Source organism: Numida meleagris, chromosome 1 (genome assembly GCF_002078875.1).
Source record: "Numida meleagris isolate 19003 breed g44 Domestic line chromosome 1, NumMel1.0, whole genome shotgun sequence".
Classification (NCBI taxonomy): domain Eukaryota; kingdom Metazoa; phylum Chordata; class Aves; order Galliformes; family Numididae; genus Numida; species Numida meleagris.
Window position 1 is genome coordinate 186,998,459 of NC_034409.1, and position 15,741 is coordinate 187,014,199.

The window sequence follows — 15,741 nt, forward strand, 5'->3', positions numbered from 1 at the left end:
GAACTGGCACTTCCCAAAAATCAGTCTTCTCCCTTCTCTGGGAGAGGTATCTTCTCTCTGTTGCACTCCTTCTCAAGTTTTATTTACTTGAAATCAGGATTCTCATTTTTACAAGTTACTATTTGCTAATTTTCTGCACTTCCAGTCAATGCTTTCATTTTCCTTGCCTCAAAAGTTCAGCTTGTAACACAGCATGGGCCATTAAAGAAACCTGATGTAGCCAGAAGAGATCAAATTGCATTACTTCTGAAACTTGAAGAGCTGCCTTTTGCATATGCACAATGTGAAGCACAGATGTGTTTGAACACAGACTTCTACATGAATTTACTAAGCCACGAAATCTAGAAAGTGATTCAATGCCACCAAAAACCAATCTTCTGGAAATGGCCACACAGTGGGCAGGACTTACCTTGGAAGAATCTGACTGGAAGAACAGATGCAGAAGCTTGCTGAACAGCAGTTTATTTGTACATGCTACGTTGGTTCCCAGGCCAATTTACAACTGCTTACAGAATAAGTGATGCGCATACAAAGTGGGATTGTGGTGGAGGGCCCACCACCACATTGAGTTTTGCACAGCCATCAATTAACAAACTGAGTGAAAATCATCACATGCTCTCAGAGCCCTCAGTTCTTGGTGAAGTCAGGAGAGGAGCAGCAAAACTGCTACCTTGGACTTCTGGAGGGTGGACTTTCAACTATTTAGGACCCTGGTAGGGAAGCGCCCTTGGGATTCAGTCCTGAAGGATAAAGGGGTCCAGGAAGGCTGAATGCTCCTCAAGAAGCAAGTCTTAGAGGCACAGGAGCAGGCTGTCCCCCTGTGCGGCAAGATGAGCCGGCAGGGAAGACCATTGGTGTGGATGAACAGGGAACTTTCCCCGAGACTCAAATAGGGGAAAAAAACCAAAAAGTTCACCTCCTGCAGAAACAGGGAGAAGCAACTTGGGGAGAGTACAAAGAAGTTGTTAGGGTAAGTAGGAAAAGAAATGAGAAAAGCAAAAGTCCAGTTTGAACTCAACTTGGACGCTGGGGTAAAAGATAAAACTTTTCTACAAATATATTAACAGTAAGAGGAGGGCCAAGGAGGACCTCCATCCTTCACCAGATGCAGCTGGGAAAGTGACCACTGAGAATAAAGAAAAGGCTGAGGTTCTCAGTGCCTCTTCTGACTCTTTGAAGTCAGACTGATTATCCTTAGAGTACTCTAACCCCAACCTGGAAGCCTTGGATGGGGAGCAGAATAAACCCCCCACGACTCAGGTGGGAACAGCTAGAGACCTACTACTCCACCTGGACTGTTACAAGTCCATGGGCCAGATGGGATCCACCCAAGGGTGCCAAAGGAGCTGGCAGAGGTGACTGCCAGGCCAAATGGACCACCCATCAGTGTTCCTGGTCAGCTGGAGAGGTCCCAGCAGACTGGAGGCTTGCCAGCATGACTCCCATCTACAAGAAGGGATGGGAGGAGGATCTGGAGAACTACGGGTGACCTCGGTGCTAGGGAATATTATGGAGCTGATCATCCTGAGTGAGATCACACAGCACATGCGAGCCAACCAGGAAACCAGGCCCCGCCAGCATGGGTTCACAAAAGGCAAGTCCTGCTTAACCAACCTGCTCCCCTTCTGTGATCAAATGGCCTGCCTGGTGGACGAGGGAAAGGCTCTTAGCATGGTCTAGGTAGACTTCAGCAAAGCCCTCAACACTGTCTCCCACAGTATTCTGTTGGAGAAGCTGGCAGCCTGTGGCTCTTCACTGGGTAAAGAACTGGCTGGATGGTCAGGCCCAGAGTGGTGGTGAATGGAGTTAAATCCAGCTGGTGACTGGTCACAAGTGGTGCTCCCCAGGAGTTGGTGTTAGGGTCTGTCCTGTTTAGTATGGATGAGAGCACTGAGTGTACCCTCAGCAAGCTTGCGGACGACACCAAGTTGGGAGGAAATATCAATCTGCATGGGGGAAGGAAAGCCCTACAGAATGATCTGGACAGCTGGGCTGAGGCCAGTGGGATGAGGTTCAGCAAGACCAAGTGCCAGGTCCTGCACTTTGACCACAACAACCCCACGCATTGCTTAGGGCAGAGTGGCTGTGCAGAGGAAACGGACCTGGGAGTATTGGTCAATGCTCAGCTAAACATGAGCCAGCAGTGTGCCCAGGTGGCCAAGAAGGCCAATGGCATCCTGGCTTGTATCAGAAATAGCACTGCCAGTAGGAGTAGGGAAGTAACTCCCCCTGTACTCAGCTCTGGTGAGGCTGCACCTCGAGTGCTCTGTTCAGTTCTGGGCCCCCCAATACAAGAAAGACATCAAGGCCCTGGAGCACATTCTGAGGAGGGTGATGAAGCTGTGAGTGGTCTGGAGCACAAGTCTTATGGGGAGCAGCTGAGGGAACTGGGATTGTTCAGTTTGGAGAAGAGGGGGCTCAGGGGAGACCTTATTGCTCTCTGTAACTACCTGAAAGGAGGTTGTGGTGAGGGCCTCTTCTGCCCCATAACCAGCAATAGGACAAGAGGGAAAGGCCTCAAATTGCACCAGGGGAGATTCAGGTTGAGCATTAGCAAACAGGCTGCCCAGGGAGGTGGTGCAGTCACCACCACTGGAGGTAATCAAGAAATGTTTAGGTATTGCATTAAGGGACATGGTTTAGTGGGGAAGTATTGGTGATAGGCAGACAGTTGGACTGGATGATCTTGGACATCTTTTCCAACCTCTGTGATTCTATGATTTACTCTTTTCTAGAAGGACAGTGTAATCACTGAGAAGCCTTTAAATTTCACTAGCTTCATGTCATCATCCCCTCATTACTGCATCTAGCACACTAAAAGTTTTCAAGCTTCCATTTTTATAACACTGGTATGTGCACTGAAGACAGGAATCCAGAGGTGCAAGACAAGGCTCCCCAAAGGTTAGAAAACGGTTAGAAAAGCTGCCTGACTTCAAACCCTCCCCATCATGAGATTATCTCTACTTGGAGGAGACAGCTCTCAAATGCTTCAGTGTCTTGCCAGTGACTCTTCATTGTGGTCACTGCCACAGCTGCCTACAAAAAGGCTATTCAGAGTGGTCTTCTGCTTGCAGCCCCATACATCTTACATCTTTGTTAAGTTCACTTACAAATGGATTAATTTAATACACCAACCGCAAGTTGGTGAGCGAGATACTAAAGCATAAGCAAGACTAGTCTTACCAACAGAAGTCACACTAGCCTAACAGAGCTATAAAGGAGATCAGCTTCCCCAGTACAGATACCATCTGCTGACTACAGATGTGGGTGATGGCAGTTCCTCATCCAGTGGCTGCATACCAATTAGTGGCAGCATGAGGAATCTTTCTATCAGGGTAACAACACTCACGCAATGGAGAAGCAGAGGCCTTAAGGCATCAGTTGCATTCTGAGGGAAAAATGTCCCCAGCCAAGATAATAAAGGTTGTTAAGGACACATTCCAGGGCACACACAAGCTAAGTCCCAGTCACACTGACAGGCACTGCTTGACTTATTTCTTCAAGTTCTGGACTTTAACCCTGCTGTCAGGGGTGCCGGACACTTGACATGGTAAACAGAAGTTCAATGCAAGTTCACTCTGTTTCCGTTACTTCCCCATTTTTAATGAAAGCAGACAAATACCAGGGTTAATACAGACTTCAGCGTCGATAAGTGCTGACACAAGACCTTCAAGCAATGCCAAAGGCCTTCACGCCAAGAAGTTCCACTTAAACTGCGATTCTATGTGAAAGTTTCCAGCTTCTAAAATTCTGTTCTCTAGAGTGCAACACTAGAGAATTATTTACAGTGCTCAGTAGGTAACTTTTTAAGTGACAGGATTCAAGCAAGCCACTATCCATACTTCACAAAGTTGTCTTGTGTGGATTAAATATTTAAGTCATATTCAAAAAGTGTTTTTTAAATATAAATAGGCGTAAGAAATGTTTCCAGCATATTTTGCTGCACTATAAAAACAATTTGACAGTACATGATTTTGTATAAGTAATCCCAACTGATAATAAACTCATCAACAGGAAAAACAAGAACAAACACCAGCCACAAAAGAAACAGCAGCACGGAACAGAGGCAGATGATTCAAGCCCTAAGCAACTTCAACATACATAATTAAAAATCAACAACCCCGAGAGGCAGCAAACTATCATCACACCTATTTAATATGGTAATCATAGTATTTATGTTCCATTACAGAATCATAATGCAATTAGGAGTTTCCAGACAGCAGCCTTCAGCTGTTGCCTGTCCTATACGTAGGATAGGTCCTGCATGCTGTGCTACTGATAAAAAAAAAAAAACGTTTTACGTCCTGCCCTGTGATTAGACCTCCTATGCTAGGCCTACATCTTCCAAGTGACAGGCAAAAGCATTCAAATCCGAAAGCAGGAATACACCAAAACAAAACCCAGAAAACAAACCATGGATATACAGATATCTCCCACCACGTTCTGCAGTACCAAGTATTTGGAGAAGGAAAATGAATATTCCAGGGTCTGTCGGTAGGAATCCTCTTTCCCACAGCAGGTACTCACAGACAGCATGATTCTGTTTGCAGTAAGGGAAGGAAACCTGGGAGAGACTGAAAGGATTAAGATCTGCCATCATCTTTATAACAAAGTCACTAGGATTCTTCCTTCCTTTCTCTCAACATCTGCCTACTCCTAGATCCGCAGATCTCAGGCACACAGCAGCTCTGCCACTTTGCTGTCAGCTGGAGGGCACCCAGGCTGCCTCTGCCAGCACCTGGGGACAATCAGCAAGTGACACTCCCAACTGAATGGGAGTGAGGACAGAAGTGTGGCAGCACAGTGACAAAGGGCAGTTCAGATCATGGCACAGAATGACTACCACCAATATTAAGGCAGCAATAGGTAACAACCAGCATGCTACAGTTATGTGTCATGCTTTAAGTTACAACACTACTACCGGATTGATTTCCTGGCCAATACAGACCACAGGCTGCAGAAGGTATCTGCGATATCCTATGGGCTAACGAGTTTAAGGATTATTAGAAGAGGAACCCAAATCACTACCTGAACATCTGAAAAGCATTTGATAGAGATGTTCTCAACACAGAAGAGTGTGTTGAGTCTGGTCTGTGTGTGGAAGAAGACCACACACAGACCAGAAACGCAGACTACAGACAAATGCAATCCCAGTGCAAGTTTCCCCAATAACACGGCTTCCCACCCTCCTCTCAACTCTAACAATGGGGTCCTAGACACTAAATTTCATTTTTATTTTCTTCATGCCTGTTCTCTCTGAAAGCATAGAATAGCTTGGAAGGGACTTCCAAGATCGCCTAGTTCTAACCCTCCAGCTGCAGGTAGGGTTGCCAACCACTAAATTAAGCACTAGATCAGGCAGCCCAGGGCCCCATCCAACCTGGCCTTGAGCATCCTCATGGTTGAGGCATCCACAGGTTCTCTGGGCAGCCTGTGCCAGGGCCTCACCAAACTCCCAGTGAAAAAGTTCCCTGATGTCTAATTTAAATCCCCTCTCTTCTACCTTAAAACTAATCCCCCTTGCACTATCACTTTCCAGCCATGTAAAAAGTTGTTTTCCCTTCTGTTTAGAAGCTCTTCTCGAGTATTGTCAGGCCACAATGAGGTCTCCCCTGAGCCTTCACTTCTCCAGAAGGAAGAAACCCCCATTCTGAAGTCACCTCCTATAAAATTAACAAGAAATGTTTAATTAATATAACTCTGTGCAATAAACACCCACAGCTCCCCTACTTAGACCAGAGCATGAGATTCAGAGCAAGGCTACAAGCCTGCCCCCAGCCAAAGGCAGACACTACTACAAGTGACCTCTCATCATGCTTCCCAGTTAAGAAGAACCATTGCTTCCCCTACAAGATGAGACAGAAGATCAAGATGCAGACATTCCCTGACACGTCAGAAGGAGCTGCTGACTGCTTTGGGGAAAGCATAAAAACAAGCAGGTTTCAAGGAAAGCATACCAGCACTTGTAGGGTCCCAGGCTGGATGGTGCCCTGGGCAGCCTGATCTAGCAGGTGGCAATGCAGCCCACAGCAGGAGATTGGAACTAGATGGTTTTTAAGGTCTCTTCCAACATAAGTCACCCTACGGTCACAGACACCTCTGTTCTGGACACAAGCTATGGATTTTGCCAACAAACTGAGAACTGCTGGAGCTGTCAGCAAAATAAAGCTCAGAGTAACAACAGAAATCTTTTTCATATTTAAGGTGAACAAAAGCCACCCAGCTGTTATTTGGAAGCGCTGTCAGGGTGCAGCTGACTGCTTAGAACGAGCTGCAGAGCTTCAGATGTGGGTGCAAAGGTGCCTATAACAGTGCAGGCAACAGAATGTTTAAGTTTTACCAGAAGAACTGAGCACAGCTCAGTAACACCCAGGAAGCTCTAAAAACATACTAGTACTCAGTCCACAACACAATCATCTGCTTGAAGAAAACACCTCTCCACCTCCACAGGAGTTCCCTGCCTGAGCCCCCGCCCCCAGGAGCCCCTCAAGCACAGCCTGTCCTGTCGAGCTTTCCCTCGGCGGGCTCTGCCCGGAGCCCGGATCTCCTCACGACCCGCAGCAGCGCGGCGGGCTCCTACCTGCTGTGTGAGGTACCGCGTGACGTACGGAGCAGGCAGCGGCACGATCCCCCGGCGGCGGCGGGGAGCAAGGAGCGCGCCGAGCGACCCGAGGAGAAGGAGGAGCAGGAAGAGCCGCAGACACAACATCTGTAGCATCGCCGGGGTAAACGAGGGCTTGCTACCGGCCCGCGGCTTTATAGCGGGCCCGCCCCTCGCCCGCCCACCGGTAGCTGGGGGACGTACCTCGCCTCAGCCCCGCACGGGGCGCTCTGAGGGGCGGCCCCGAAGGGGAGGGGTTATGCCCTCGCACGTGGTGGGCGGGCACTAAGCGGGACGGGCTCCCGATTGGTTGCCGGTCGCGGTAAACTCGCGCGCTCTCTCGCGGTTGGTTGGCTGAGGAGGCAGGAGCGACATAGGAAGTCTGGGCACGGTGAGGAGACAGCGATTGGCTGTTTGGCGCACGTGATCTGCCCCCCACGCTGCTTGCCCACTCCCATTCGCGGATGAGCTCCTCGCTTCTGATTGGTGAAGTGGGGCGGCCAGGCCCCCGCGTTGAGATGCGATTGGGCGAGGGCCGCATCGTCTCCGCCCCTAGCAACGGCCCTTAGCAACGAACCACTTCCGCCTTCCGGCTTCTCCTCCGAGCCTCGGGAGCGCGGCTGAGGCGTAGAGCTGTGTTGTTCGAGGCTGCAGCACGCTCACGGCAGTCGCATTCCGGCCTCTGCCTTCCGTGCCGCCCTGAGGGCTGCTTGTTCCTGTGACGAAGCCTTAAGGTAAACATGGCAGCGTAAGATCCGCACGCGTGTGTTTGTTTCTGCACACCAGAGGGCAGCAAGCGCTGCTGGATGCGTCGCTGATGGTGTTGGCTCTGTTGCTCTGAAGGGATCCCCTGATATGGTCTGTGGGGAAACGTAAATGCTACGCTCCATCTCCCACATTCCAGTGGGAAACGTGAGGTGTTTGCTAGGCGTTCGGGAAGTCTGTGCCCATTGCCACATTCTCTAATCTAAAACTGGCATCTCGAGATACTGTGCTGAGCAAATGGCCTTGTCGCTTATGCAGACTTTACCGTGAGAATATACAATCAACTGTACACTGATCTCAGTTGTCTTGGATGAACTGTACGTTATTTTGACTGAAGCCCTTAATTTAAACAATAGTATTTTGTTTCTTTGGAGAACAGAAGTAGACTTCATGCTTTGGGCACTTGTATTGACTTCTCCCATTGTACTAAACAAACAGGGGATGTCTCTGGAGTTGGGTCTCAGAAGCAAAGGAAGCTCAGGGCGTTCAACACTGGAGTCTTCTTTTGTATAAGCCACGTTGTCCTGTACATATGTGAAGCTGCATCACAGCCAATATCTTAAAGAGCATCTTTAAAGCAAGAACAGCTGGGTAGCATTTCTTTTATAGGGCTTATGGTCTTTGTATGGTCTTTCTTTTGTTTTTATTTTATGCTTGTTTCTAGCATCTGCTGAGGAAAAGAGGTAAAGCCCTAAAACTGGGGAACTTCCTGAAATCAGTATTTAGTACAACATGGTGATAATAAAGGCAAGGTAATTCTGCAGGAAAATATGAATGAATAAAAATGAACTAATTCTTCTTTATTTAAATTTTCGGTTCATCATATATATCACTTCCAAGGCAAGGCTGGATCAGGCCCTGGGCAACCTCATCTAGCTGCAGTGTCCCTGTTCATTGCAGGGGATTTGGACTGGATGGCTTTCAGGAGGACCTTTCCAACTCTAAGGATTCTATGATTCTGTATTTGTCAGATCTGCATGATCTCTTTGCCAGTGGTAAATACTGTAGACTGTACTTTTGGTTCAAAGAGAAGGAATTGGAATCGCTATCGCAAGCCCTTTTGAGGTTTGCTGGGCACCTTCTCCTTTCAAAGTCACTTGTACTGAAGGTGATTACAGAATCGCATGCATACCATGTTATAAGTCGTGTTATGACTTCATTCTAAATTAACAAAAAAGTCATAAATAAATTTGCTGCAGTGCTCAAGCTGTGTTCTAATGAAGGTTCCCCCAAAATGAGCAGGAATTTACATGATTTAGCTGAAATGATGTGTAAATGTCATGAACATTTGCTTCTTATTATGTATCTTCTCTTTTTCTTTTGAAGGGTTAAGGCTAGTGGTAAGTGTCTGAATGGGGCTGCCATTCACAGAGGTCATTGTTTCCTGAGGGCTGCCTTTCAAAGCGTTGGGAAAACCCAACTAAAAGCAGTCTGCATTAACATCTCAGAACAGGAGAACTCAGTGAACTGTTTTGGCTTCCCCGTTTCAGGTGATCCTGGGAGCACATGAGTAGTGCAAGACAACTCTTGGCTGCCTCTGTGATTTCCGTACAGAACTCCTGCTTCATCTACCCTGCTTGCCAAAGCTGCTTGTCGAGGCTGATACTGGACTCTAGGAGGTATGTCCTGTATCTCATCAATCCTACTAACTGTCAGAGGCCTGGGAGCTCTCAGGTCTGAACAATATGTTACCAATAATTGAGCAATCAAAGAAATCAGTGATTAGTAGCATAAATAGCTGACATTAGCACTACGTGGGATTCTTTGTATTCCTGTAGCAGTTTGGAGATCACTACGCATCAAGACTTCTATTAAGTGCCATGCAGTACTGAAGGACAGTGTAAGAGAATGAATGATGTGTGTTCATAGCTTCCAACTGCATCCCCTGCAGATCAGTTCTTCGGTGCTGCTCCTAGGTTAGAAGGCATTAGCTGAAAGCCTCTGCAAATCAAATCCTACATTTTATTTCTTGTTCTGTATGTTCAACACGTTGGCCAGTCCTGTAAGATGCTTCTGCTTACTGTGTGTCCAGAAACATACGAGCTTTCATTTTTGCCCCCGCTGTTATGTCAAATTAATGACACATAGAGGAAGAATAAATCAGTGAATATCAGCACAAAATGGAGGAGCTGGCTTTGCAAAGTAAGACTATCTGTTGTTTCACATGCTGAAGTTGAACGTGCAACTGAACTGTTTCCTTATGATTTTTTTAAATCTAGGTTTTATGCTAAAGCTATAGAAAGAGAAATTCTAGAAGGGAACAGAACACAGATGCTAAGGAATTTGGAGTGACTCCCCCAGAGGTCATTCAGAGCCCACTGTATCTCTGAATTTACATCAGGCTAGCATTTAATAAATCTATAAATAAGCCAGAGGGATTCTGTAGTAAGACAGGCCCCTTACTGAGCTGATATTAATACCTCAGGGGATAAAGAATGAGGAAAAAAAATCCCAAAATTTGTAATGGAATATTTGACCCATTATTTTAGTAGTACTTACAACTGCCGATAAGTTCTTACCTCAGTGGTGATTAACAGAAGTTCACGTGTTTGATCTTCTTTTATTCTTTTACTCTCTCCTGTCAGGTTTAACTGTCTGAAGTGTGGCTGCACAGGTGAAGCTGAAGACGTAAGCTACAGATATAGATTGTCCCTAAAGATTGCTGACACTCATGATCTGTTTGACGTTACTGTGTTTGGAAGTTGCTTAGATCCATTCTTTGGCGTCACTGCAGGAAATCTGCAGAGGTAAGGAATTAATTGCTTTTAACTATATACCTGCTGCTTTTTCTTCAGCCAAAAAGCATTTATGGTGAGCTTGGATGGTGGGGAGGTGAGTAGGAAGAAGCTGCTGAAGTGCTCCCTGCCAGCATTTCCCAGGTACCAGTCACCTTGAGAAAGTGCTTGAGTTTGGTTTCCTCCTGAAATATTGACATTTCGAGATGGATTACTCCACATAAAAGATCCTCCACTTATCTATTGAAAACAACTAATTTTCATATTTTGGTTGGCTGGGCTTCTTCCTTGGGCCCTGCTTCCTAAATTTGAGAAGATGGAATTTTCTTCATCAAAAGTAAATTGCCTTTTCCAGAGGGGTAAACATAATTTTTCCTCAAGATTTCAGAAGAAAACTCTTAAGGTAAACATAGAGCCTTTGGGCTGTTATTGTTGTTTGTTTCCTTGTTGTTTATTTGGTTTATGGTTTGGATTAAGAAAAAGGTGTAAAGCTGGTTGTATTAAAGAAAAAAACAGGTGTTCCTTAAGCAATGAGGAATTTCTAAGAGAGGCTGTTAGTCCTTAGAGCCTGACCACCCACATTATCAAGTTCAGACTTTCTGATATCTGAAACTGCTGCAACAAGATACTCAGATACATTCACTGCTTGTGTCTCTATGTTCTTTCCCACCGACTTGTGTTGTCATCGGGTCACAGATGAATACTTTTTAATTCCCATATTAACATCATTAATAATATCCTTATGGTTGCCATTCTACACTAGACTGCTGCGCTACCATGAACACCAAAACTATTTGCATATCTTAATATAGATGCTGCCATCTCTGTAAATATGCAGGCAGAAAGGATGTATCAGAAATAGCAGCATGTATGACAGTACTGTAAAAGAGAAGTCATAGAACCATAGAATCACCAAGGTTGGAAAAGACCTCCAAGATCATCTAGTCCAATTACCCACCTACCACCAATATTTCCCCACTAAACCACACCCCGCAGTACAACTGTGCTGATACAAAAATTGGAGACACACAAGGAACACTCAAAAGCTGTATGTATAATAAGCTATTAAAGTAGCGTTAGTTTATTTCATTGTAATAAATTAAATGAACTGAACGATTTATAGGCTCTCAATTGCCTGTTTTCATTCTGTTCAGTTGACTCTAACACAGTAGCTACCTATAGTTCTACCTGTACTACAGCTGAAATGCTGTGTCAGGCTTCCTCTGCTGCATTGCTTACCCGTGTGTTTTTACTCAAGGTGTGTTCAGGACTTTAATCAGCTGTCAGGAGAAACAAACAAAGCTGCATCTCCAGAAGTGTTAGTTCAAGCAGTAGAAGCCTGTTTCATTGGAAAAAGATTTATATTTGGAGTGAAGGTAATTTTTAATCCATGTTACTCTCTTGTATTGAGTTTTTCATTAGCTTGTATCCAGCTAGAGTCATAAACTGTGTTATCAAGACATCTTTTTGGAATGTCATTATTCTGAGGAGAAATTGTAGGGCCTGGGTATGGGAATTACTCTGTTCCTCTTCCTCAGATTCATGTGTTATTATAAATGAGACATGTTCAAAAGTCATCTTGAATGGCAGTAGTCAGCCTGACAGCTTGGCGGGCTGCTTCTCAGAGAGGCTGAGCAATGCCAGCTCCTGTGCATTTCACTAACAGCTTGGAATCAGTGTATTAAAAAAAAAAAAGAAAGCAAAACGTACAGTTCAAGCTTGAAACAGACTTCTTTGTACGCTGCGTAGTCTCCTGGTTCCTAAAATGTAGGGAAATGCACACATCCCCTTGCAGCATTTTAACATTCCTGGATTTAATAGTTTATAAAAATGCTGATAAAGTACAGCTGCTCTACATATGCATCTGTGGTTTCTCCATGTGTTTAACAGACTTCAAAATATTCGTTCTTAGGAATATTTACATGGGAACTGTCTTTTAAGTGCTCTTCAAGTGCTGCTCTTGAGAGCTGTTCATATTATAAATCCTACCTGGCACGGGTGTTTTTCCTCTCCCTTGTAAACAAGCCTTGTACCTGAGCTGAGATTCTCCTCATGCTGTGCATAAGCAGTGAAGACCTTATGGATTAAACTTCTTACTAGAGCCATTCACCACCTCTCTGTTTGATGCCTTTACAGATATGAGAAATCATTCTGCATATCAATAACCTTGTTGCTACTCATCCACACACATGTTCTGAACACATACTCGAAGACCATTTGTTCAGCCTTTGGCTATAACATTTCTGTATGGTGTTCAGTTGTGCATATAGTTGCACTCTCCCAGATAAAACTAAACATCTAAACGTTTCTTGAACACAAGAGGTAGAGGTAGCACAGAGAAAATACCATGCTGGCTTTGATAGGTGAGCTACCAAGTCATGTATCTGGTACCAGAATGCTTTGCGTCAAGTACTGCGCGCTGCCTCCTAGATAAAAGAAGAGCACGGGCATTAGGCAGCTGGCCACTTGCACAGAACTGCACTGGAGGAAGCCCTGGAGCACCCGGTGCCCTGATAGGAGGAAGAAAAATTCCGTGAAGTCCTTCCTTAGAATTCATGGTCATTTTTCTAGCTCCAAAATTGCGTAATTGCAACAAGGAAAGTACCTCTTACTGTGATGCCCTTTATAGCCTTTGCCAGTGCTTATTTCTGAGGGAGTTATGCTTTGTGTGACAGACTGTTTTGTCTTCCCTTCCCCTCATTTCTGACTAAAAAGGGAGACCTACATTTAAGCCCAACTTAGAAGACATGCCTTAATTATTTTTTCTGTCTTAAAAAAAAGCACTATACTATTTTATTTTCTTTCCTTCCTCAGGGTTACGAAAGTGAAGATGGAGCATGTTCTGCTGCCAGCAGCATCTTGCAAAATGGTTCCAGAATTAATAGAGGTACAAAAAACCTTACAGCTTGCCAGATCTTCCTGCCAAATGCTGCTGTTACTGGCTTTACTGTTATCAGCTACTTCCGTCGGCTCCTGCAGTCTGTGAAATTCAGGAGCAATAATAACAGCTCATACTTACCTGATGCGTCTTCAGCTCCAGTAGATGAACCTGTCAGTGAACTCAGTAGCTTGTCTGTTTGGAGCAGAAACTCCTGTTTTGTTCAATCTAGTGACAGAGAAAGTTTTTTCGGGTGCTGGCAGCAGTCCTTCAGCCTGACTTCATCTGTTGCTTGGGTAACAGCAGAAGATTTTCCCACTCTGGAAGTGGGAAAGCTGATGAGTGAACAGCATGAAGAAGAGGGGAGGCCTGTCTCTGCAGAATCGTGCAGTGTAAGCCTTAACAATCAAAGTCTTTTGGATTCACAGTTGTGCAGCTCTTCAGTGAAGGAAGGGAATAAAGAGGAGGATAATGAATTAAGTTCACAGCCTAGTCAAGCTGACAGAATCTCTGCCACTGATCAATTAGAGAGAACTTCTTCTTCAGAGACTGAGTGTTCACTTCAAAACAGTTCCAGGTTGTTACAAAATCCCTTGGACTTTGGAGTAAAAATCATTTACCCAGAGACTAATAGTGGAAATTATTCTTCCCAAGGAAAGTCCCCAAAGTTGCTTTGTTACAAGAGACATACCTCACCCTCTAATCATGTAAATCTAACTGGAGTATCTCAGACAGACTCAGAGCTTTGGGATGAGCTCCCATTCTCAGAAAGCCTAAATGAATTTTTAGCCAGAGTAGAATATAAGAGTTTTGTGACATCACCTAATCCTGGTGTAGGTAAATGTGCCCTTCTTGAAAGCAGCAAGTTGAGTATAAATCTTAACAAATCTCATCCCAGGCAAACCCCAGTAGCTGGTGCCTTGCCTGAAGTGAGTGTATCAGGGAGGTTCTTGCCACCAGCAGAGAAAGACAGTTGGGAGAGCGTATCATTTGCTTGTCTAAAGGCCAGTCCAAATCCTTTGAGTGATGAGGTGCTGCAGCATAAGTCTTTGAGTAGTGTTTTATCTTCAGCTGACAAGGAATGTGGAGCATCTTGTTTTATACCTCACCCTCATCTACTTACTCCATCACAGTCCCTACAGGTTACATCCAAGACTTCTGCTTCTAAAAGAAGCAGACAGTCCAAAGAAGCAAATGCTGAAGTTTCAAAGTCAGCTTGTTCCTTTGTCAGCCCGCATTGTTCTGCTGAACATGAAGAAACTCGTTTACAAAGGAACAAGAGAGCCACCTGTGTGCATCCTGCACATGGTAACTGTTTAGCTAGCAGTGAGAATAAAGAAAATTCTTCTTGTACACCAAACCAAAGAAAAGATCTTACATGCGCAGGGGCATGGGACTCTGGTCCAGCAATTCTCAGTGATACAAGAAGGATACATGAAAGAGAATTAAAACCACTGACAGAGCTACATGTAAATGCTTTCAAAAGTGTAAATAAGAGAGAGGTGATATGGAATGGTAGCTGCCCTGAAGGGAGCTACAATGCTTCTGCTGATCTCTTTGATGCAAATGCAAGTGAGGTTGCAAAAACTGTAGAATCCTTAAATAAGTCTTGTAACTCTTTGGCACAGGAAGATCCTTCAACAGAAGAGGTCACAACTCCCAAACTGGTGCTTTTTCCTGGAGATGTTTCTTCTAACAGTTCAAAACAGACATCCTCCCTACACAGGACCCCTCTTGCTTTTCGTAAGCACAGTACACCAGTAACGTACTCCTTTTATGATTCAGACTGCAATTCACTTAGTGCTCAAGACTTTGTTCCTTATTCAGAGTCAACTCCCGTGGCCAAACCTCTCCAAAAACTGTGGCCTGCTGGGGAATGCAGCCCTTCTGTCGCTGTATTCACCCCTGAAAATCCAACTAAAGTCCATTCCAAATGCAAGCGATCTAGGTCTTCCTTTCAAAACACTCTGTTACAGCAGCTTACTGGCAGGCTAGTGAAACGTGAAAGGCTGAGTAGCAGTGATGACACAGAAGGTAAGAGCTCTGTCCCACAGCAGTTCCATAACAGCCAGTCACCTGCCAATTTTGAGGAGTGGACCCCTCCATCTACAAACAAGAGCTTTAAACCAACTGCATCTTTAACATTAAAACCGGTTAGCTGGGACTTACAGCTGACCTGTGAGCACGCTGACAGGAGCCCTATTTCTGGAAGCAAAGAGAACAGCGAAAAAGGTGTGTGCTTCAGGAGTGAGAGATTCAACCCTGTGAATACAGCCACAGTTCTAGCAACTCCTGTGCCTGCAGGTATTGCCAAGGCTTTGTTTTTAAACGACACGGTCCTGGAAAGCTGTTCTTCTTCAGAAGGAAAGAATCCCCGCTCACATGCAAATTATTCAGGGGTTTTCATGGAAGGGGCAGCAGGCTGGTCTCCTGAGTTGTTCTTCCAAGCACAGAGCCCTATTTTCCATAAGCTAAAACAGTAAAAAATGATATTTCTATGCTGTGTTATTGTAGATTATTTATATGATTTTTTGGGAGGACTCAGTTGGATGAAAGAGCTGTTTAAAAACAATTACATTGTTTATATGCTTTTTGGCATATGTCTGCCTAAGATCAATTATATTTGCAGAGCTTTGCGCCACAGAGATGAGGAAAAGAAAATCATTGAGTTACTTTGTTGCAAATTAACTCTAGACAGTGCAATAAAGACTTATGTAAATGTGTGAGCATTTACAGGTCTCATTTTTTTCAAGCTGAGATGT

At 44.9% G+C, this 15,741-nt stretch overlaps 2 protein-coding genes across 2 annotated transcripts in view; one reads left to right on the top strand and one right to left on the bottom strand.

Moving 5' to 3' along the window:
* The window catches only part of PRCP (prolylcarboxypeptidase), a 28,215-nt gene extending 21,361 nt beyond the window's left edge, over positions 1-6,854 (bottom strand). The window contains exon 1 of the mRNA XM_021382395.1: positions 6,581-6,854. Within this exon, the coding sequence (XP_021238070.1) occupies positions 6,581-6,718 (138 nt within the window). The 5' untranslated portion in view covers positions 6,719-6,854. The remainder of the gene's footprint in view (positions 1-6,580) is intronic.
* On the top strand, positions 7,145-15,710 carry DDIAS (DNA damage induced apoptosis suppressor). Its single transcript, XM_021382387.1, has 5 exons — positions 7,145-7,335; positions 8,857-8,985; positions 9,952-10,113; positions 11,360-11,477; positions 12,916-15,710. Exons 2-5 carry the CDS (start codon positions 8,873-8,875, stop codon positions 15,460-15,462), a joined length of 2,940 nt encoding a protein of 979 aa, XP_021238062.1. The 5' UTR covers positions 7,145-7,335; positions 8,857-8,872; the 3' UTR covers positions 15,463-15,710.

Bases quoted from the DNA above. Each gene is read 5' to 3' on its own strand.
- DDIAS (XM_021382387.1), top strand. From the start codon at position 8,873: ATGAGTAGTGCAAGACAACTCTTGGCTGCCTCTGTGATTTCCGTACAG. The intron at 10,114-11,359 runs GTAAGGAATTAA...TTTTTACTCAAG, and splicing joins ACTGCAGGAAATCTGCAGAG to GTGTGTTCAGGACTTTAATC. The intron at 11,478-12,915 runs GTAATTTTTAAT...TTCCTTCCTCAG, and splicing joins GATTTATATTTGGAGTGAAG to GGTTACGAAAGTGAAGATGG.